The sequence below is a fragment of the Ambystoma mexicanum genome, chromosome 3p (assembly GCF_040938575.1).
Source record: "Ambystoma mexicanum isolate Mex_15411 chromosome 3p, UKY_AmexF1_1, whole genome shotgun sequence".
NCBI classification, from domain to species: domain Eukaryota; kingdom Metazoa; phylum Chordata; class Amphibia; order Caudata; family Ambystomatidae; genus Ambystoma; species Ambystoma mexicanum.
The window spans coordinates 565,450,629-565,472,471 of record NC_090925.1 but is presented as its reverse complement, the minus strand read 5'-3'; the positions used below and the strand labels follow the sequence as shown (position 1 = coordinate 565,472,471).

Genomic DNA, 21,843 nt, shown 5'->3' with positions numbered 1-21,843 from the left:
ACAACTAAACCAACCTTGCTCACAATCCGGAATAAACTAGGCGGCAATGTGTGAGAGTCAGGAAGTGACTATGCCCTTTCAGTGCCCTAACTGCCTTTCCCTTTAACCAACAGTGATAAGCAGAAGACCAATTCCTTTTAGGGGCAATTAAGGAACCCTTTTCCGTGATCATGACACCCTCTAACATAATGCTGGTAAAAGAGCGGAGCCCCTCGGGTGTAGACCCGGTCAAAGAACCTTCTGGTCCCTCAATACTGTCACTGGGAGGATCCGAGGATCCCTCGGCAAGTAGGCCGGTATCTGGAGCAGCCTCGGTGCACGTGCTGGTACAAGGACCTGAGTGGTCCGTCCAGCGTGGGCAAGTGCTTAGGAAGGAGTCTCCCTTGCAGGGTGCTATGGAAAACAGAGGCCCTACCTTAGGCCTGGATCGATGTTTCACAAAGTTCTTGAGGTCCTCTGGAGGTGACTTCTGGAAGAGCTCCCTCCACCTGGCTAGTCTGTTCTTCAGCGACCGCGATGAAAGAGCGTTGCACACTGTACAAGCTCACCAACCGTGGTCTGGGCCAAGGCAACGTAGGCAGGGGGTCTGAAGTTGGGAAGAGTCCTTCGCACGATGGACACCTGCTGAACCCTGTGAAAGTCGACGTGCGCCGGGGAGGAGTGTTCCGCTTGAGGACCGAGCACCTGAATGATAAAAAGACAAAACGACAAAAACGACAAAGAGAAGAAGTATCCGCGCGTGGAATTACATGGCTGAAGCCAAACCAAGGAGTGCTGGTGAATTCGGCCCGTTCCTGTTGACGTGGAAAAGGGGACTGGGGTGTGGCACCAGAGGGCGGAGTCAGGGCAGCACCCCCCCGTGCCTCTAAATTTAAAGTGGAAGAATGTTTTTTCTGGAGAAAAAAGGTTCTGTCTCCCATCCCTTGGAAGGGACGCACAATGCTGTATGGAGGAAAGGGGACGGGACGTAACGTCAATTTCACTTCACTGTTCTTGGGAACGGTAGTTCACACAAGAAAAGGTTTTTCAACCTTATGAGAAATCTAATAGATTTCTCAGTGACACTGCACTGAAGGTGCTGTGTGTCACCATATAAAACGTAGATGCCCATGGAGTTAGTCAGACTCCAAAAACAGAGGAAACATAATCCAAATCAGGTCAAAACACATGAGTGAGTGAGAAGAAAAAGTTACTTACCAACTGGTAACGTTCTTTCGATTGGATGTTACACCAACGTATTCCTCATTTTAGATGTATTCCATCCAGCTTTAGCTGCTTCTGAATTTTTTTTTTTTCGACAGAGGGCGCTGTGCATCAATGTCGTCAAGTCGATGGTCCCTCGAAGGCCTCCGGGTGATGTCATCGGGTGTATAAGTAGCACGCACGGCGCCCGTTGGCCTCAGTTCTGTTTTTCCGCCTTCATTATTGATTTTTCACTGTGTGGACTGTGCCGGCAGACAGGTGTTTGCCTTGCGAGAGTTGGAGTGGCAATAGCCCGGAAAGATCTACAGAGGAGTAGGATGGGAGGGTGATGAGGAATACGTTGGAGGAACATCCAATCGAAAGAACGTTACCAGTTGGTAAGTAACTTGTTCTTCGAGTGGATTGTGTCCTCCAACGTATTCCTCATTTTAGATGGACTCCCAAAGCAGTATGGACAATTTCTCTGGAGGAGGGATTAGATTTTTTCAATACCCTTAGATGGCTGAATAAGGCACCAGGCTATAGAATTTTGAAAAAGTATGCAGCGAGGACCAAGTTGCTGGTTCACAAATGGACCTAATAGGAACACCTCTTTGTAGGGGTGTTGAAGAGGCAATACCTCGGGTGGAATGAGACCTTAGACCTTCTGGTGGGTCTTTTTGTGCTAATCTGTAGCATTCTGAAATGCAAAGCACAATCCAGCGTGATATTGTTTGCTTTGTCATTGACTGACCCAATTTCTTTCCTGTGTAGCCAATAAACAGCTGATTGTCCACCTTAAGCTTAGAAAGCCTAGAGATGTAAAAGCTAAAAGCTCTTTTCGGATCAAACCTGTGTAATCTTTCCTCGTGCTTACTGGGATGAGGTGGAGGATAGAATGCGGGTAAAACAATCTTCTGACTTAAATGAAAATCAGATACCACTTTTAGTAAAAATGAGGGTTTAATCCTCAACGCAACTCTGTCCTTATGGAACACAGTATAGGGTGGCCCAGAAGACAGTGCCTGCAATTCGCTCACTCTTCTTGCAGATGTTAAAGCAACTAGGAAAGTAGTTTTCCATGTCAGTAATCTTAATGGGCAAGTGTGCAAAGGTTCAAAAGGAGCACACATTAAGAATTTTAGGACCAGATTGAGATCCCAAATTGGTACTTGAAATGGGAAAGGAGGAAACATTAGTGAGTCTTTTTAAAAATTGCACTACCAAAGGAATTTTGAAATAGGAGCATTCTTCCGGCGAGCGCTTGAAGATGGAAAGTGCCGCAAGATAACCTTTAATGGGTCCAACATTTAGACCTCTATCTGCTAGGGTAAGGAGGAAGGACAGTACTTTCGGAATAGAACATAGAAAAGGATCGACATTCTTTTCTCTGCACCAGTTGCAAAACCTTTTCCAACGGCAACGGTTGACTTTGAGACTTTGTTGCTGGCCTTCTTGCCGAAAGCAACACCTCCATGACATCATCTGGAAGGTTCCAATCCTTGTATTTCAGCCTTTCAGATACCAAGCGTGAAGGTTGAGCGTTTTGACCTCTGGATGGAGAACCTGACCCTCCATTGGAGAGAGAAGGTTCTCTCTCTGAGGAAGACGTACTGGGGGACAGATGGACATGTCTAGAAGGTCCGGGTACCACGTTCTCCTGGCCCAATCCGGGGCAATTAGGATCATGAGGCTCCCAAAGCGTCTCAGTCTCCTGATGACCTGAGGAATGACGGGAGTCGGAGGAAACATGTACAATAGTGGGGAATTCCACTCAACCACAAACGCGTCCCCCAGGGCTCCTCTTGGGGGAAATTCCCTTGAGCAATACCTTTCGCACTTCCGGTTGATTCCGGTCGCAAATAGGTCCACTTGAGGGGTCCCAAAAGGCGAAGATCTCTTGAATGACTTCCTTAGCCAGTTCCCATTCATGGGACACAGTGCTCTGCCTGCTCAGAGCATCTGCCGTCATATTCTCCTCCCCGGCTAGGTGAACTGCCGTTAAAGAGATTCCTTCTTGAATTGTCCAATACCAGAGCTGCATTGCCTCTCTGCACAGAGGTAGTGACCCTACACCTCCTCTTTTGCTTAGATAATGCATGCCCACTGTGTTGTCTGTCATTATCAGGAAATGTTTTCCCTGACAGATGGCAGGAAAGCTTTCAGCGCTTGCCTGATTGCTCTCAGCTCCAGAAGGTTGATGTGTAGTTTGGACTCCGATGGAGACCAACGACCGCTGATTGTGAGATCGTTCGCATGAGCTCCCCACCGCCTGAGTGAGGTGTCCGTCACTACTGTGATCGCCGGCCATGGTTGCCAAAAAAGTTCTTCTTTCAGGATATTCTCTGAACAAGTCCACCATAGAAGATCTTGACGAACCTTTTTCGGAATCTGGAGAAGATCCGTCATTTGACCTGAGAACTGGGACCATTGAGTGTTTAGAGCCCATTGAAGGGATCTCATTCTCAGACATGCCTTCGGCACCAGAAAGATGCAGAATGCCATGAGGCCGAGTAACCTTAAGAAGTCGTAGTCCTGAAGATTTTGTGCATTTTGGAATTTGGAAACCATCTGAAGAATGTCTTGAGCCCTCGACCTGGGAAGGTGTCATTAGTGACTTCTTGAAATTGAGGGAGAAGGCCAGTCTGTGGAGGAAGTGGCAGGTGACTTTCAGGTGATCCAGTGCCTGTTCGGCAGAGCGTGCTCTGATCAGCCAATCGTCCAGGTATGGGTAGACGTGAATCCCCCCTCTCCTGAGGTGTGCTGCCACCACTACCATCAGTTTGGTGAAGACCATTGAGGCGGAGGTCCATCCGAATGGCAGGACTCGAAACTGATAGTGTGACTCGCCAACTACGAACCTCAGGTATTTTCTGTGCTTGAGAGGAATCGGCACATGAAAATAAGCATCCTGGAGGTCCAAGGACACCAAACAATCCTGAAGTTGAAGGGCCTGAAGGATCTGAGAAAGGGTAACCATCTTAAACTTGTCCTTCCTGCGCAACTTGTTCAAGTTTCTTATGTCCAGGATGGGCCTCAGTCCTCCGTCCTTTTTGGGGATCAAAAAAATACGGGGAGTACCATCCCTTGTTCCGCTCCGCTGCAGGTACTGGTTCTATAGAACCTTTCTCCAGCAGGGTTAGAACTTCCTGCTGTAGGAGTGGGTCTGAAAACTTCAAAGGGTGTCTCCCTGGTGGATTGCTTTGAGGTTGCGTTAGAAAAGGAAGGCAGTAACCTTGGGCTATTATTTCTAAAGCCCAAACATCTTAAGTAATGGCTTGTCATTCTTGCAGATGCTGTGACAGCCTGCCTCCTACAGGTGTCTTGTGATGCAAGTCCTCAAAGTGGTTTTGTGGTGGTTGCTGCAGCTGCTGATGGCAGAGAGGCTGTAGCTGGAGCTGGCTTTGCACGTTTTCCTCGTCCACCGCGTGTCGCCTTTCTCTGGCCCCTTTGACTGGCCATTCCTCTCGCCTTTCCAAATGAGGAGTATTAACGATAGGATCGTCCCCTCCAAGATTGACCGGATGCACGAAAAGGCTGAGGTTGCCTAATGGCAGCTCCCAAAGATTTGGCAGTTGCCTTTGAGGTGTGCAACCTCTCAAGGCTCTCGTCAGCCTTGCTGCCAAAAAGGCGAGACCCGTCAAAGGACATGTTCAGGAGACGATTCTGCACATCTGGTGCGAAGCCCGACTTCCATAACCATGCAAATCTGCGCATTACCGTGCTAGTGCCCATGGCTATCTGCAGTGTCCAATCCAGATTCAAGGGACTCCTGCATAGCCTCCTTTCCATCTCCAACGATGGCTAGGAATCCTCCCCTTTCGGCCCGTTCTGGTATGTGCTCCGCCGCCATCGCAATGCACTCCCACAGAGTGTACGAAAACTTTGCCAAGGCACATGTGGAGTTGGCTGATTTTAACGCCATGCTCCCAGCTGAAAATACTTTCCGTGCCGAGCCATCCACATGCTTATCGTCCCTGTCTGGGGGATAGAAGGGTACGTCAGTTTGTTAGAAGCTGTGGCTGCCTGTATGACCAAACTCTCAGGAGTGGGATGTTTAGACAGATAGCCGGGATCGCTACTGGGAGGGCGGTATTTTGAAGTAACGGATTTATTCACTGGCGGAATAGAACTTTTGGCCAGCCTATTTTGCACGGCTATGTGAAAAGTTAGTATTGGGTCTTCAGTAGGACCATGATCCAATATGTCTGTTAGATCTTGCATGAATTGAGCTGGAGGTCTGGCCCATCCCTAAATAATCTATTACCTTTGTCATTAACTGACGGTAAAATGGACTGGCATGTTCACCTGGTTCTGGTCTACCAAAGTAATTTTCAGGAGATGTATCAATACCACTTGCATTGTGTAGTGATTCAACCAAATCCCTCATCCTGCTTTCATCTGAAATCAGGCATTCTGGGTCTTTTCGGGTGCCATATTCCAGCCCAAAAGGGACATTCTCCTCATCAGGTTTCTCCTGTTCCTCAAAAATTGAGGTCAGAGACTTGAAAAACTCCTTCCTAGGAAGAGGTTTGAAAACCTTTTCTGGGAGAGGTGGAGGAGGAGTATTAATGGGTCCTGAAGGCATTACAGGTCTTGTAGCCTTCTCTTTCCCTTTTTCTGGCTGATTTTGCCGAACTGGAGGTTTCAGCGCCGTGGGCTTCGGGGTTGACGTCGACAAAGGCGTTGATGGCGTCGACGTAATACCTGTCTTTGATGGCGCCGGCTTCGAAGGCGTCGAGGCGCTCTTCGAAGACTTGCCCTTTGAGGTGCGTTAAGTCTTGGGACGGCGTCGGTGACCTCGAGCGGTCGACTCGAGCGGCTTTTCTCGCTCGGCGTCCTAGAAGGTTCTCTATCCTTCCTCTTTCAATCACCCAGGTTCGAGGGCGCGCAAGTGTCGGAGCAATGACTCTCCTGGCTGGCTTCCGAGGAAGGCGCGGACCGAGGATTCGCTTTCTCGAACACCTCCATTATTTTGACCCTGAATGCTTCCCATTCTTCGGATGATGAATTTTAGTGGGACATTTCATCCTTTTGGGGATTTGTCTGAGAAGAAGGTGGAGGGGGACCTGTGACGTTGTTTCTTTGATTTTTTCGTCGAAGACGCCGAGCGATGGGAATCGTTTCTGGACCTGGACCAAAGCCTTTCGTGTCGAGGAGATTTCTCCTCACAGGACTTTGACTCGACGCTAAAGGCTTTACAGTCAGATTTGCCACCTACCTGTAGTTTTCCCCTCCTCTCTCGCAAGGCCTTCCCAGTCATCGCCTGACACTTCGTACAGGCCTCCAGGTCTTGGCCTTCTCCGAGGCACCACAAACACTCTCGGTGCAGGTCTGTGATTGACATTTTTGAACCGCACGACTTGCACTTTCTGAAACCCGATCTCGGGGTTGCGGTCGGCGTCGATGACGAGGACATATTCGTATTATTTGCTATTCTCGCAGAACTCGAGGCGCGCCGAATCTCCGAAGAAACGTAAACTGTGGAAAAACGGAACTGAGGCAAACGGGCGCCGCACGTGCTACTTATACACCCGATGACGTGACCCTCAACGGAGGCCTTCGAGGGACCATCGACTCGACAACATCGACGCACAGCGCCCTCTACCGAAATTTCTTTTTTTTCTGAAGCAGCTAAAGCTGGATGGAATACATCTAAGATGAGTAATACGTTGGAGTACACAATTCACTTGAAGAAGGTCTTACTCACTGCAGGTTAAAAATGTAAACGTCCTAAAATTCAGCAAAAGAGCTGGGGGTCTCTAAGGTTGAAGGGAATTAGCACAGAAATGAGAATTCTCCCCAAAATGCACTTACTTCCTTGCAACCCTCTCTGGTCTTGCCATCTTTCTCCTCGTATGGAACTGCCATCTGGGAACTGCGGTTTCCTCGTGTGCTTTGCGCCTTGCTCATAGTATGCTTTTGTGCTCCGCCTTTTATCCATGTGTGGAAGGGTGAGGGAAGTCAGATGTGTGTGTGATGATCAGTAATTGACTGACGTTGCCTGACCATTGTATTGGGACATGTCAGGTATACGCCTCTGGTGTTAGTCCGTTTTCGCTCATGGTGAGCTGTCCATGAGAAAGTGTTTGTGTTGAGAAAGGGGGGCCAGGGGGTTCAGTTCCTAGGTATCCTACCAGGTAGGATGGGGAAAAGGTGTTACAGTGAAGGGGATACCGCGTCTCACCATCCAGTGTCCCACTTCGACTCCCAGAAGACCCCTCATCCAGGTGATCCTCCCGCATTGGTCCACCCCCAGGAACTGGATCCAAAAGCGATGGCCGTGTCCTGGCCACCTGGACGACAGATCCCCGGGGACTATCGGGTGAGACACCTGCAGACACTCTTTCTTACAGTGAAGAGGTGTTCGGGTGTCCACCCTGCCTCTGACCCAGGCTTGCCAGCTTGTGTCCCTTTAGGGAGTCCTTTTGCAGGGTGCCCCAAACTTGTGTTATATTGTTGTGCATCTTATCCTAGAGACTGAAAGTATCCTATGGAACTCTGCTATTCTGCTACTTTAGACTTTATCTGATGCGGTTTTGCTAACTAAATACAATTACCGTTTATCTGTGAAGTAACGCGAGTAGTACCAATAATACGGTAGAACTGTCATTAGTGTCAAACTAGGTATCTATATTTTACTATTACGGCACACAGCTCCTTATGGGAAGTGTTGCTGTGGGCCCATTGGGTCCTCCTTAGAGACTATTTTCTTTATCCTAGAGTAACTACAGTTCTTTAGTATCTCCCCAAAAACTTTATATACTGAGAGGTTAGCACATACCACCTTATGTGGAAAGCCAAGGGGATAAGTAGTATCCCCTTTCCCTCTGCTCCTGGAACTTTTTAGTTACATAGACAACCTCCTAGTTATGGCTGGTAGCAGTGGGCGTGTTCTACTAACTATTGTGTTTTTTTACTACTGCAGTCTATATCCATAGCCCCGGTAGTGCGCAATAAATAGGGACACCCAAGTACTAACTTGGGGGCTTCTTTCTTTTTCTGCCATTTCTTGTGTGATTGTTCGTTGTTAGCCCTTCTTCTACCCTTCTGGGAGGGGGAGGTCAGTGTACATGTTTTGCCTTTGGTGGGAAACCTTGGGTGTCCCCGCCTAGGCTCCAGTGTGTCTGGTCAGGCAGGAAGTGGGGGAGAAGTTTTCCACCACCCGTCGTTTGTCTGCCAGAGTGCCTGAATGGGACCTTCTCCATTGGGGTCTGGGTATCCTGATTAGACAGCCATACGCCTCTTTCTGTAAATTGCTGAGAGAGATTGCAGAGGAGTGTGTGCTGGAACATATAAAAGGTGAGGCTCCTGGAGCGAAAAGCAAGTCGACCACTGGAAACTTAAGGAACCGAAGAAGACGACCAGATGCCTGCAGACCCTTTGGAACGCTGTGAAGAGACCACTGCTGTCCTGACCCTATTTTCTATGGTACAGAGGAACTCCGAAGAGGATGACTCCTTCCCTTTGACTGGTGGGAGCAGCCAGTTGTGATGCTAGAAATGCATTGGAGGGACAGGGTCTCCATGTCCTAGTCCTGCACTCCCTTATGTGTGTTCTGTGTTTTTTTCTGCACAGGAGTCCATGCGGGACTCCTGGCAGTGCAGCACTTCCTCTTTTTGGTTGTGGTGAACAGACACTTGGGATACCCTTATTGCACCCATGGTTGGGGTACAACCCTGTACCACTAGTGTATGTTTGTGGGCACCTGGATGTGGCCCACAGAGCACGGTATGCGCTGGTGGCAGCTCCATGCTGAATTTGACAAGTGCTCTGAGCATCCTCCATTTTGGGAAACCCAGGCCCTGCCATAAGGAATCAGTGGATTCCTGATTGGAGACAAGATAGCCCCTGTGGCCTCTTGGTTTCTATTACCTGTTATCTTGTTTTCCCAAAGTCCTTGGAAGCCTAGACTCTGTCCCTTCCCCTGACTGGCTGTTGGGTGGAAGTTCCATATATGGTTTTGTGGGGAAGTCCAGGCCAGACTGGTTGGAGCTTTCCCAGTGACTGTAAGTGGTGTGTACACCCTTGGGGTGGGACCTGGGTGAATAGAGTGTGTGACCGGTATGCACTTCATGTTATGGGTGACTGGTATCTGTGTGTGAGATACAAAGAATGAGACAGCCCTGCCCGGAACTGACATGAATGCAGTCTGGTGTGCTGAAAGGCTGGGTGCTTGCCCCAATCCACATCCTTGTTATAGGTGTCTGGATGGAAGAGAACAGCCTGACTGCACTGTAAGCCTGATTGGCTGCCTGCCTCCATGAATGCCCTTCTGAATGATTGCCTGCCTGAGCTTAGCTCAGCAGTGTGAATGAGAGACAGAGCAGTAGATCTGGGGGCATCTCTCTTACCAGAATTGTTCAGAAGCTGAAGCTGAAACTTGAAGCTGCTTATCCTTGAAGCCAGCTGGAAGAAAAAGAACTGCTGCTGCTTTCCTTTGCCAATCTGAAAGCTGCAGTGTCTGTCAAAGACTGATCCAAGAGAGGACCTGTTTAGGAGACCTCTCCCTGAGCTACGAGGGAACATCGTGCAGAAGCTGATCTTCATTAAGGCGCCCTGGTAGTCAGTCCCAAACAACTGTCGACCGGAGACAGGGTCCACCAAGAAACACTGAAGTAAAGCACCAAGACATTGAGGCCGTCGACGACCATCACCGTCAACCAAGGTTCGGGGAACCGCTATAACCTCTTCGACCGGGGGCTCAACGCTCCATTGCCTAAGAACATTTGAAAGAAGGACTCCATTGCCATCATCGTCGACAGCTTTGTCCTGCTGGAGAATGTCAAGGCCATCGACGACCAAGGAGAATCTGCCGGTGGGTTTCCTGCCACCCAAAGTCCACAAAGACGCCGAAGATCCGAAAGCCAGCCAAGTCGAGGCCCTTGCTGGGCCTACGTGCTTCATCGATCTGCTTTTCAGCAACAAACAGTCATCGAGGTGCACCGCACGCCTTATCTTCACAGGACGCCACAACCGATTGGTGACAAACACCACTAAGGTCGAAGTCGCTCCCCCAACGACATTGTTCACCTTTTCTTCAAGGAATCTCGACGACTTGTGGGTCCTGCCTTAAAGGAAGTCCACTCAAGAGGGATCTGTCAACGAACCGTTGAATAACTCTGCTAAACTCAGGTACATTGGCGTAGTAGAACATTTTAACAGGAAACAAGACTATCTTAAACATATATGGACTGGGCTTGTTAATACACTTTATTTACATGTTGCCCAGGTGGGTGGGATCATCACACAGAACTGTGTCTGGGATAGGGACAAAGTATTCTGCCGTTTGTTTAACCTAACTTGTCTTCCTTCCTATGTCCATTGTTGATTCATTTTACTATTTGATTTGTATGCCATTGAGACTTTCAGCAGTTGGTGCATTTTAATGGAGTCAGGAGTTAACTGTGGTACCACATAGACATTGTACGTATTTACCATATTAGTATTGCCAAAGCACAAAGTGTGTTATTTATTGTGTATATACATTGAACCTTATTTATATAAAGAACTATGTTATCACATAACAGAGTGTGGACATTCCTTTGTGGGGGCTTGCGGACTACACTGTACTTAAGAACCAGCCTGTATCACCTCCTGAGAGCTTAAGCCTTGATTGCTCGTCCATTGCTACCGCATAGAGAATCTTGGCTTGAGTGCTCTGTGCCTCTACTCTGCCATATAGAGGGCAGGAGTACAGAAACCCCCCTCCAGTCTTTCCACCAGTCCCCAGATGAACTTTAATTTGAGCCATCTCCCGAGGTCCTGTAAGCTGCGGAACCCCAATACCAGGTCACCTGCTGCCCATTTTGAGTGCATCGTTGTGGAAAGTCCGAATACATTCAAGTCTATGCTGAACCCTCAAGGAAAATCCAGAGACACAAACCAACTCGTCCAAGTCCCCTCAACAGAGTGCAGGACTTCAGGAACCAAAGAAGATTGACCGTGCGATTCTCGTCCTTTTGTTGGTGCTGCAGAAAAGGCACCAAAACCACAGAGTGACCAGAGAGTCGATAAAAGCTGTGCCAGAGGCCCTCTCTCGAGACTGCTGCTGAGACAGCATGTCCATTGTCCTGCCTTTTTTCATCAGACCAAGGAATCCGGAGGTCGGGTCCAGTGCTGCAGCATTGAGGAGCATCCAGACACAAAAGTTTTCTTCTAACCAAAGGTACTGTGGGGATAAAGGTATCTTTTGCCTTATTCCAAAAAGTCGCTCCAGATTGTTAGAGTTCAGGTAGAAGTGTCCAGGGCAACCCCCTATTACCTCCGACCCAAGCTGCTGCTTTTGTACCCTCAAAGAGTCCTTTAACAGGTTTGCCAACGTTGGTTAAGCTTTCTTGCATTTTTTATCCTAGAGACTAGAAAGTATCCACAGGTACTTTTGACATCTGCTGCTTTTCAAGACTTTAAGCCTCTCCGAACTGTCTTTTAGCTAGGATTGCGTTTTGGAATTTAAAAGAAACTGCCTGTAAGGGATATTTTTCATTTTAGTGCTAAATTCCTCCCACCTTAGAGACCGCAGCTCTTTTGCTGGACTTTAGGACTTTTTAATTTTATCCCTGGAGTGATTGAGAACTTTTGCTCACCCTCTCATGTGTTTTGACCTGATTTGGATTGCGTTTCCTCTGTTTTTGGAGTCTGACAAACTCCATAAGCATCTACTTTTTGTATGGTGACACACAGCACCCTCAGTGCAGTGTCACAGAGAATGCCTTTAGATTTCTCTGAAGGTTTAAATACCTTGTCTTGTGTGAACTACTGTTCCCAAGAATAGTAAAGCGAAATTGACTTTACTTACCTTTTCTATTTGTAGGTCCAGCACACAGCATCTTCTGTGGAGTGCTAGGGGTTACCTGGTAGCCCTTATACTACATCCTCATGTAATATTTTTTATGTTACCCTCACTACTTTAAACGGCTGATGGCAGTGGTTTAATTTTACAACCATTGTGCTTTTCTACCGCAGGCTGAATCCTCAGCTGCAGCATAGCACCCATGGCTAACCATTTGGACAAAATGGCCCCGGTCATCTTTTTTCACCATTTTCTGTTTATGAGGTTTTTCTTGGGTTTTACTCTGCGCGCCGAGCCAGTTTTGAGCCCTTTGATCGTTTTGCCTTTTGCGGGCATCAGTAATGAAACGCGCCTTTGGTTCCAGTGTGTCTAGAAAGGCAGGATGTGACGTAGGTTCCCGAAAACTCCCCTGTCCTTTGTCTCTAGGATTAGCTGAATGCAACCAGTCCTGATTGGCCGACTATCGTTTCAGGACAGCCACCCTGCTGTGTGATTGACAGCCTAGGCTGTGCATGAATGGGAGAAACCTGCTTAAAAGCCAACGGTTCTGGGACTAGAGGCAGAGTCGACCACTGAAAGTAACACCCGACGAATAAACCGTGAACGAAGCTTGCTGCATCCTCCTGGACCTTTGAATTGCCCAGTGAAGCCCTGCTGCTGTGCTAAAACTACTTTTTTCTTTTAATCGACAAGGTTGTCCAACATCCAGCCCGCGGGCCACAATGCGGCCCTCCAAGCCATTTGATGTGGCCCGCGGGGCTCAGGAGAGTCTGTGGACCCGATTAATTTATGTATTTCTGCAATGTTAGTCGAGTATGGTACTCGACCAACATTGCAGAAATAAATAAATAAACCGGGCCATGGCAGAGGAGCAGGACGTGGGGAGGACCGTTACTGCCTCTGGTGACCCCTGCAAGGGTGCACCAGAGGCAGTTACAGGCCTCAGCCACGGCCCGGTTTATTTATTTATTTGCACAATGTTTGTCGGGTCCGTGGACCCGATTAATTGATTTATTTCTGCAATGTTTGTCAGGTATGGTATTCGATCAACATTGCAGAAATAAATTAATTAATCGGGTCCACGGACCCGACAAACATTGCGCAAATAAAGAAATAAACCGGGCTGTGGTAGAGGAGCGGGATGTGGGGAGGACTGTTACTGCCTCTGGTGACCCCTGCAAGGGGGCACCAACGGCAGCTAAAGGCCTCAGCCATGGCCCGATTTATTTATTTATTTGGGCAATGGTTGGCTTTGTCTCTGCAGCAATGAATTTGCCCAGATTACCAGGGCTCAAGTCGAGGGTACGTGGGTGGACTGAGTCCACCCACATTTTTAAGAGGGTGGACTCAGTCCCATTGAACCACAGCCATCAAGTATGCAGGCTGGACAACTCAACACTGCACTAAATAACCTGATGAAAAACGACTAAGGTGAAATGTCCAATTTCGGTACTGCAAAATTCAGGGAAAACCTTTGTATTGGTTCTTGGAGTTTTGGAGTTTACATGTGCATATTTTAATGTGTTGATTTTATGGAAGGTGAATGCCTTTTGTCCTATGCAATTTGGGTGGTTGTGAAAAGCCAATTTAGTGAAATATGCATATTTCAATTTGAACTTCAAATTTCTGATGTCACATCACATTGCAACAGAGTTTACCTTTTTGATATGTGGGCGGATCCATGTGCAAATGGGCAGACTCTTCTGTGACTGTGGGCGGGGCATACATCTCAGGGTTTTTGATTTTCAAATGTAGGCATGTATGCCTTGAAGGGGGCACCAGAGGCCTCAGCCACGGCTTGGTTTATTTATTTATTTGGGCACTGCTTGTCGGGTCCGTGGACCGGATTAATTTATTTATTTCTGCAATGTTGGATACAGGTACCCGACCAACATTGCAGAAATAAATAAATCAACCGGGTTGTGGCAGAGGAGCGGGATGTGGGGAGGACTGTTACTGCCTCTGGTGACTCCCGCAAGGGGGCACCAGAGGCAGTTACAGGCCTCAGCCACCGCCTGTTTTATTTATTTATTTTGGTAATGTTTGTCGGGCCCGTGTCTTATGCCTGACTCCCACGTGTCAGCTGCGAGGAGCCATCGCGAACCACACACTATGCCCGGTTTGCCACTCCGCGTTACATGGGTAGAGGAAGGAGATGGCCTGTTGTGGTTTGGCCGACTGAAAGTCTGACTGCAGGTAAAGACCCCAAGAGGGAACATTGCTAACATGGTTTGCTGCAAACTTACCTATGCCCTTTCCTGGCCACGTGGAGGCTGGGCATGGGGACGCTGGCCCTAAATGCTGTCGGGTAAGCAGAGGCTGGGCGTACCTCTTACAGGGCATGTGGCCGTAGGCCAGCCGTGTGGACTCTTGCGTTACCGGGTGCTGGCCACATCTTCTAGAGTTGGGAAATGTGGAGGATCCAGTTGCTTCTGCCAGGTTTTACCTTCAGACCTTTTTGCCCTTTCACCAGCACTACAGGCCCAGTGTGCCACGAAGGGCAGGTTTCAGCAATTCTGTTCAGCCCAGGTCCCTGGGGGGAGACCGAACCGATTAATTTATTTCTGCAATGTTGGTCAGATACAGGGACCCAATAACTGCATTAACCGGGTCGTGGCAGCAGTGGCATCATCATTAACACAAGTAATGAATGTGTATTACAGAGGTAAGCTGGCATACGTATTGGGCACACTGCACATGCTCAGGCAGCATCAATCATGCTTTGTACAGGACAATGCTGGCCTAAATTGGGAACAGCCAGCATAGACATGTTGTTACAGAGGCATATTTTGGGCACAACCAGCATGCCAATGTGTTACATCATTACACTGTGGACACAGTGATCATTAAAATGTGTTGTGTTCTAAAATGTTCTTGTCTGCTGTTGGTGACATGAAATGTACATGTTCCCCTTTATAACTGATTGTAAACTTATGGCTTTTTGGTCACTTTTCCTGCTTTAAAATGCACCATTTCAGACCCATATTTGGAAAATAAATCTTGGGGGCTGGGAGGGGGGACCCCCCAAACCATCCCTAGATCCTTATAGCTCCCTCGCTACGCTCGGTTGCCCCCACTTTTTCAGAAAAATATCAACACATACACACTGGAAGAAATCACAATAAACTAACCTTTGATCACTGCCCCGGAAACCAAAAGCTATCTTTGGGACTGCATGGCTATCACTGCCTGTGATGCTCTTGTGTCAAAGGTCACCCACCATCGCTTTTTAATATACAGCTTTGGGTGAGGTTGTTGACTTTTGGCTCGCCGGCCCACCAGCTGACAAAAAGTTAATGCTTCGGCCCCTCATTCAGAAAGGTTGGACAAGCCTGGCTTAGTGGGACCAACTAACCCTGAGGCGAACTCCACTGGACTATCTTCGCTGATTGGCTGTAATTCTTTACTGATGCAAGAACAGAGTACCAAGGATTGAGAAATCCGTAGCTGAGTGCAACGTCTGCAATCCGGCCAGAAGCACCAGGAGTCTCCTAAGGACCCTCCAGAATCCGGACGACCAGAGTGCAGGACTCAAGGATCCGCGGTGGTGCTGGTTACCGAGCGCTGAACCCGCAAAGTGCTGCTGATCCGAAAAGTGCCCGTAGCTGCCGACGACATCCAAATTGCTGCCGCAGGAGTCCTCCAGACGTCCTCCCTCTTGTCCCCACGACTGAGGATCAGGAACCCAGTGTCTGCATCGTTGCAACAGGACAAAATCCAGCTGGACCACTCTTCTTCAAACCAGAGGTACTGTTTAGACTTGGGGTACTTACCTCATTGTCTTAAGCTTTGCTTTTCTCAGTTGAGACTTGCAGTGGCTTACCTTAGAGTTGATTCCAAATCTGCTTTTTCACAAGTGTAACAGCTTGTGACCCTACAAGTATTTCTACAAAACTATAACATTGTGCAAGACTTTTATTATCTAAGAAGTGCCTCAGCTCCGTAGACTGTGCTCCAATTGACTTTGGCTGTCCTGGCTCCCTGCAGACTCTTCTAGTCCATCGACTTAGATATTTCTGTCCCTCATAGGTGGTAACTTGTTTTAGACTTATTGCTGGGAAAAGCTTGTCTAGACTTCATTGGAAGATTTATGGATACTCCCTTGCCCTGGGAACCTGTTTAACCGTTTTCCTTCCTTTAACCTTTCCTTTCTGCAACCTCAGAATCGGCAAAGTATAACTAGTGATATATAAATCACATCACTGTCCTTGTGAATGAAGTCACCTACGGGTGTAGGAAGTGTGTAAAAAGCATATTCAAAGAGTATCTACTAACTTGTTCCGATTCTGGAAAAGTATTTTAAAGTATATTTGATTGTTACATATCTTACCCTTTTTAAAAATTGATGTCAAATAAATAAATAACAATTTATAACTGAAACCTTAAGTGGAAGTGTTACTTGGTTACTTGTATTTGCCAATTTCATTGCTACAGCTCTAAAGCTCACAATTACCCCTCCTGAGGTAGGAATGGTTGCTCAGTCACACTACCAACTTGTCTAGCACAGACCTACACCAAAAGGTGGGTTACCTAATACCAAGCAGATAAGTGTTGTGTAGTCTCAACAGTGTTACTGCATCAATTCCTACCTAACACTGCCTCTAGAACCTTAAGCTAGGCTAGTATAACACTAGCCAACTATTTTCCTTCCTAAAAATCACTCTCTTATGTCTTTGCCATGGGTGCATGTTATTACAGATAATACGGTAGACCTGTCAAACTCCTATAACGATTGAAAGCAATCAGCAACTACCAACTAAGTAGCCTTTTGAAAGTATCTAAAAGTATATCTGTGTGTTTTGGTCTAGTGTGCTAAGTATTTAACACTAACTTGTGTAAATATAATAAATCTATATTTTATATAAACGTATGTGTCAGTGTTCTTTGATGTGCATTACTAACTGGGTTCAGTGTACTTACCTACAGCTCACATCTTCCTCTTATGAGAAGCCTGACTGCTCTGCCACTCTACCAAGGTTCCTGAGTAGTACAGACTGATACTAAGAGTTGGGGATCTACAAACCACTGGTATAGATTACTATAAAGTCTTAGGAAAAACTCCCCTAGCAGTTAAGAATTCCTATGTGTGTTGGTTAGAGAAATAAGTATGTATCTACCTCCCGGTAAATAAGGATAAATGTATATTTTTACTATAACATTTACTGTGTAAGAGTTTCTTTGGGCTATTGCATTTACTGGGTTCAATGTACTTACCTACAGCTGACACCTTCCTCATATGATAAGCCTGGCTGCTCTGCCATTATACCAAGATCCTTTGGGTAGTACAGACGTATACTAAGAATTGGGGACCTGTATGCCAGGGGATAGTTTTATGAAGCCTTACCGCAAGTGGACTTTTGGAACACTCCCCGAACAGTAGGGCCGTTTAGAGGATAGGTTTTTGGCCAGAGGACCTTTTTTTCTTTTGACTATTGACAAGCACCTCAGTATAGTTTGGTAGGAAGGGAACTCCCCTTTTATGAATAGGGATAGAAAGGAGCTTTGTTTTAAGTTCAATAAAACCCTTTGATAACATGTCGTCTGGTCCGAGTCCTTCTGGCTTGCCACAGAATGCTTAGTGAAATGCAGATGCAGCAGCGGCAGATCCTTTCATAGTTGAAAACATTTCAAATAAAAACCTATTGATGCTTACATGCCTTCCACCACGAATACATGATGCATCTGAAATGTATAGCAGTTTAAACACTTACTATGACGGACGTAGATTATGATCAAGGAAGTTGTATTTTCCTGAATATGTAGAAACTGATTTGGTTAAGCAAAAATGTAGTTTCAAACAATGAACAAACAATACCAGCATAGCTAATAAAGCCAAAATGGAGGAAAGTGGTACTATAGATTTCAAGCGAAAGAAGCAGCCCCATTTCTATGGTGACACATGATTTGGTCCGGAAGCAGCAGATGTGGGTGTATGCCACAGTTTGTGCCACCCAAGCAGTATTCAAACTGAACTTACCCGGGTCCAACTTCCCGTTACCACAAGATGTATGTGGCAAACAGGGCAAATCGCGGGAATAAATGCATCGAAATGTAAACAAAGCTTCATAAAAAAGGGAATCTAATAAATCACGATGAGATGTGGAGCAGGTGTACTGATGATTGAAGAAAATGTGCGGGTGGAACAATCCTTCAATCCGGAACAATCTTTCCTCCAATTGCATGAGGATACAAGTTTAAATGAAACGTGAATTAGCCAAGAAAGATAATGGTTACAGTTCTAGGATTCTAATAAGATATCACAAAGGAACTAGCATGGGATAATTAGCATAACAGCACACAATAACCAAACTGAAAAACTAAGGGGAGCCACAATGCCCCACATTCAATGCCAAAAATCGAGCATTAACATTCAGAGATGCAATCTTCAAAAAAATATGAATTAATCCCATGATATTGGGCTACAAGTGCTAGTGAAGACTGACGTTGGTAAACAAATGAGAGCGATAGAGGGATTTCTTGGAAATACTTTTTTAGGGGCATGATCTTTGATACTGCACCTGCGTTCAAAGAGGCAAGACTTACCACCATTGTATATAATACAGTTGTGTAAAATCCATTTGACATCAGCAAGGAACGCTTCAGTACAACCGTACATTTTCTTTTTTACATTCTGAAGAGAGAAAATGTAGCAATGTGTAAGAAATTCCAAAACCCTTAATCACATACAGATTTCTTATTGTTTAACTGAGAAAAGGTACTTTGGTTGTAGATGCCTACTTTACGATTGTGGTCAATTCCAGGAAAACACACTTTTGACTGCCCCATTTGTTATGACCGTTTAAAAAAAAAATTATATATGGGATACATTACTGACCGTAATCGTATTTCTGATGCTTGTATCTGCTTAGATTCACATGCTGTGCATAGGCCGACATCTAGTGGAAGCTGCAGAGCATTACAGTTGTTGTTTTCGAAACTCAAAAAGGGACGTTGACAGGGCGTGTCAGTAGTACTATCCCTAGTGTGACGTCCACTGTACCCATGGTCCTTCACGCGTCAATGTCCCTCAGATTGTTATTTTTCTGACACTAGGTAGCACGAAGTGTAGCGCGAGTACAGTTGTATCCAAGCAGATACATATCAGACAAGCTCATAAGCATCCATGCACCTCCTCTCCGAGGGGAGGAAGGGTAGGCGCATGTGAATCCAAGCAGATATAAGCATCAGAAAAACGATTACAGTGAGTAATGTATCCCTTCGGAGGCTTGTGGAATCTGCTTAGATCACATGCTGTGCATAGATCAGCGAACAATGTTAGGAGAAGGTGGTGGGATGTGAGAAGGTTCATGGGCGAAGAGGTGTCTTGGAACCGTTTGTGCCACCTGTGTATCTGTCTTGGAATGAGTGTCAATGCAGTAATGCTGTGTGAAAGTATGTACTGAGCTCCATGTAGCTTCTTTGCAAATGCTGTCTAGAGGGACACTTGCAATGAAAGCCAGAGTGGCTCCTGTGCTCCATTTGGAGTGAGCTCTGGACATGAAAGCAAGTATCTTGGTAAATAGGGAATAGCACAATTGTATATATCTGACTATCCACCTGGAGCTGGCATTTTTTGAAATGCGGTCTCCTTCTCTGCCTGGTGCTATGGAGACAAACAGTTGGTCTGTTTTTCTTAACGGCCTGGTCTTGTTTACATAATAAAGGACTGCCCTCCTCACATCTAGTGTGTGCCGTTTTACCTCAGCTGATCTGGTGGGGTTCTGATAGAACGCTGGTAGCTCAATAGACAGGTTTATGTGAAATTTAGAGATTAATTTAGGGGAGAAACTAGGGTGAGTATGTAAAAGCAGCTTGTCCTTGTGTAGGATAAAGAAAGCATCCTGCACTGACAATGCTTGTATTTCACTAACTCTTCTTATGGAAGTAATAGCCACTAAGAAGGCAGTTTTGTAAATCAGGTGTTTAAGACTAAACTTATGCATCAGCTCGAAAGCCAGTCCCATGAGCCTAGCGAGTACAACACTGAGATCCTATCCTGGCGGCGGGTTACACATTGGAGGGTGGAGTCTTTTTACTCCCTCCATTAATGCTTTGATGACAGGTACCTTCCACCGTGAGACCTTATTGTGTGAGGTGGTATAGGCTGACAAGGCCGCCAGGTGGACCTTTAAAGAGTTGAATACTAACCCTGAATCTAGCAAGTGGAGCATATAAGTTAGACCATTCCTATCACCCAACAGCTGCCTCACCCTCGGCAGGGCCCTCATACAATCCAAACTGGATTACTGCAACAGCCTGTACCTAGGTGCTAACCAATCCGTACTCAACAAGCTACAGGTAATGCAAAATAACGCCCTGCGCGCAGCCCTCAACATTCCTAGACGAGAGCACATCTCCGCTACTAGGAAAGCCTGCAAATGGCTACCCATACGCCAAAAAATTGATTTAAAAATCATCTGCCTCACGTACAAGTCCCTCAACCATCTAGCACCACCATATCTAGCTAATAAATTAACCATGAAACCTGCTACCAGATCCACCAGATCCTCCAACACTCTATGCTTGACAGTACCCAGGTTCCACCTAAAAAGAGCTGGAGGGGCAAGCTTCACAGTACTTGCCCCCAACTCTGGGACACCCTACCTCTCAACATCAAAACTATCGAATCCTTCCAGATCTTCAGGAAGCAGGTCATCAGCTGGCTCCTAAACAAAGAATATCCCCACTAACACCAGACCTTACACCCCAAGCGGTAACTGATTTAGGTACTGTATCTATATTAAAAAATTTATATTATACGTATTGTATGTGCACTGTATATTGATAACTATATGTATATGTATATATTATAAGTATGCACGAAGTATGTAACACAAAGATACTTCTCAACTCTGTAATCATATTCTTAAGTGCCCTTTTACCCCTGAGTTTGGAGCGCTATACAAATAAAATAAACAAACAAACAGTGTGTGTGTGTGTGGGTGTGTTGATGTGTTGATGTTACGCTATATGGTCATACTTAGAGTTTCTCCCCCATGAGATCCTCTTGCATTATAGACTATCGAGTAGCGGCCTCACCTCCCTGGCCTCATGGTAAGGGGCTCCCCCTTGGGGAGATGTGACGACATCTAGTGCTTTGTCATAATATGTCAAAGATTAATCACTGTAATTGTTTTTATGATGCTTGAATCTGCTTAGATTCACATACTATGCATAGGCCGACATCTAGTGGTAGTCGAAACTCAAAAAGGGACGTCGTCTATGCGTGTTAGTAATACTATCCCTACTGTGACGAGTACTGTTCCCATGGTCCTTCACGCGTTGAGGGCCTCGGATTGTTTTTTCTCTGACCTGAGGTTGCATGAAGTGTGTATTTAGTTAAAAAAGTGAAGAAGGTATACGTTTTCTATGTACCTTCTACTCTCAACGAGGGAAGGAAGGGTGGGCACATGTGAATCTAAGCAGATACAAGCATTAGAAAGACGATTACATGTATGTAATATTTGTCTCCGTAGGCATGTGGATCTGCTTAGAATCACTTGCTTTGCATAGACTAGCGAGCAGTACCAAGAGAAGGAGGTAGGTTATTAGAAGGAACAGAGGCAACAATATGTCTTAACACTGCTTGTTCTACTTGTGAGTTGCTTGTAGTCTGTGTGTTCACACACTAATGTGTGAGCTGAGCTCCATGTTGCTGCCATTTGCAATGAAGGCTAATATGGCACCAGTATTACGTGTAAAATGTGCTCTAGGTGTAAATGGTAGTGTTTTGTTAGATAACCTGTAGCATTGCTGTCTGCACTTTACAATCCATTTGGAAATGGCTGCTATGAAGACAGGATCCCCTTTTTTTCCCTGCAGCTTGGTCTTGTTATATTTAGATAGTACAATGAGCTCTCTTCACATCT

General features: G+C 46.3%; 1 protein-coding gene across 5 annotated transcripts in view; it reads right to left on the bottom strand.

Moving 5' to 3' along the window:
- The window catches only part of ZMYND8 (zinc finger MYND-type containing 8), a 1,749,249-nt gene that overhangs the window by 1,308,849 nt on the left and 418,557 nt on the right, over window positions 1–21,843 (bottom strand). For all 5 annotated transcript variants that reach the window (XM_069651296.1, XM_069651297.1, XM_069651293.1 and 2 more), the window contains exon 7: window positions 18,518–18,605. In XM_069651296.1, coding sequence (XP_069507397.1) covers window positions 18,518–18,605 — 88 coding nt within the window. The remainder of the gene's footprint in view (window positions 1–18,517; window positions 18,606–21,843) is intronic.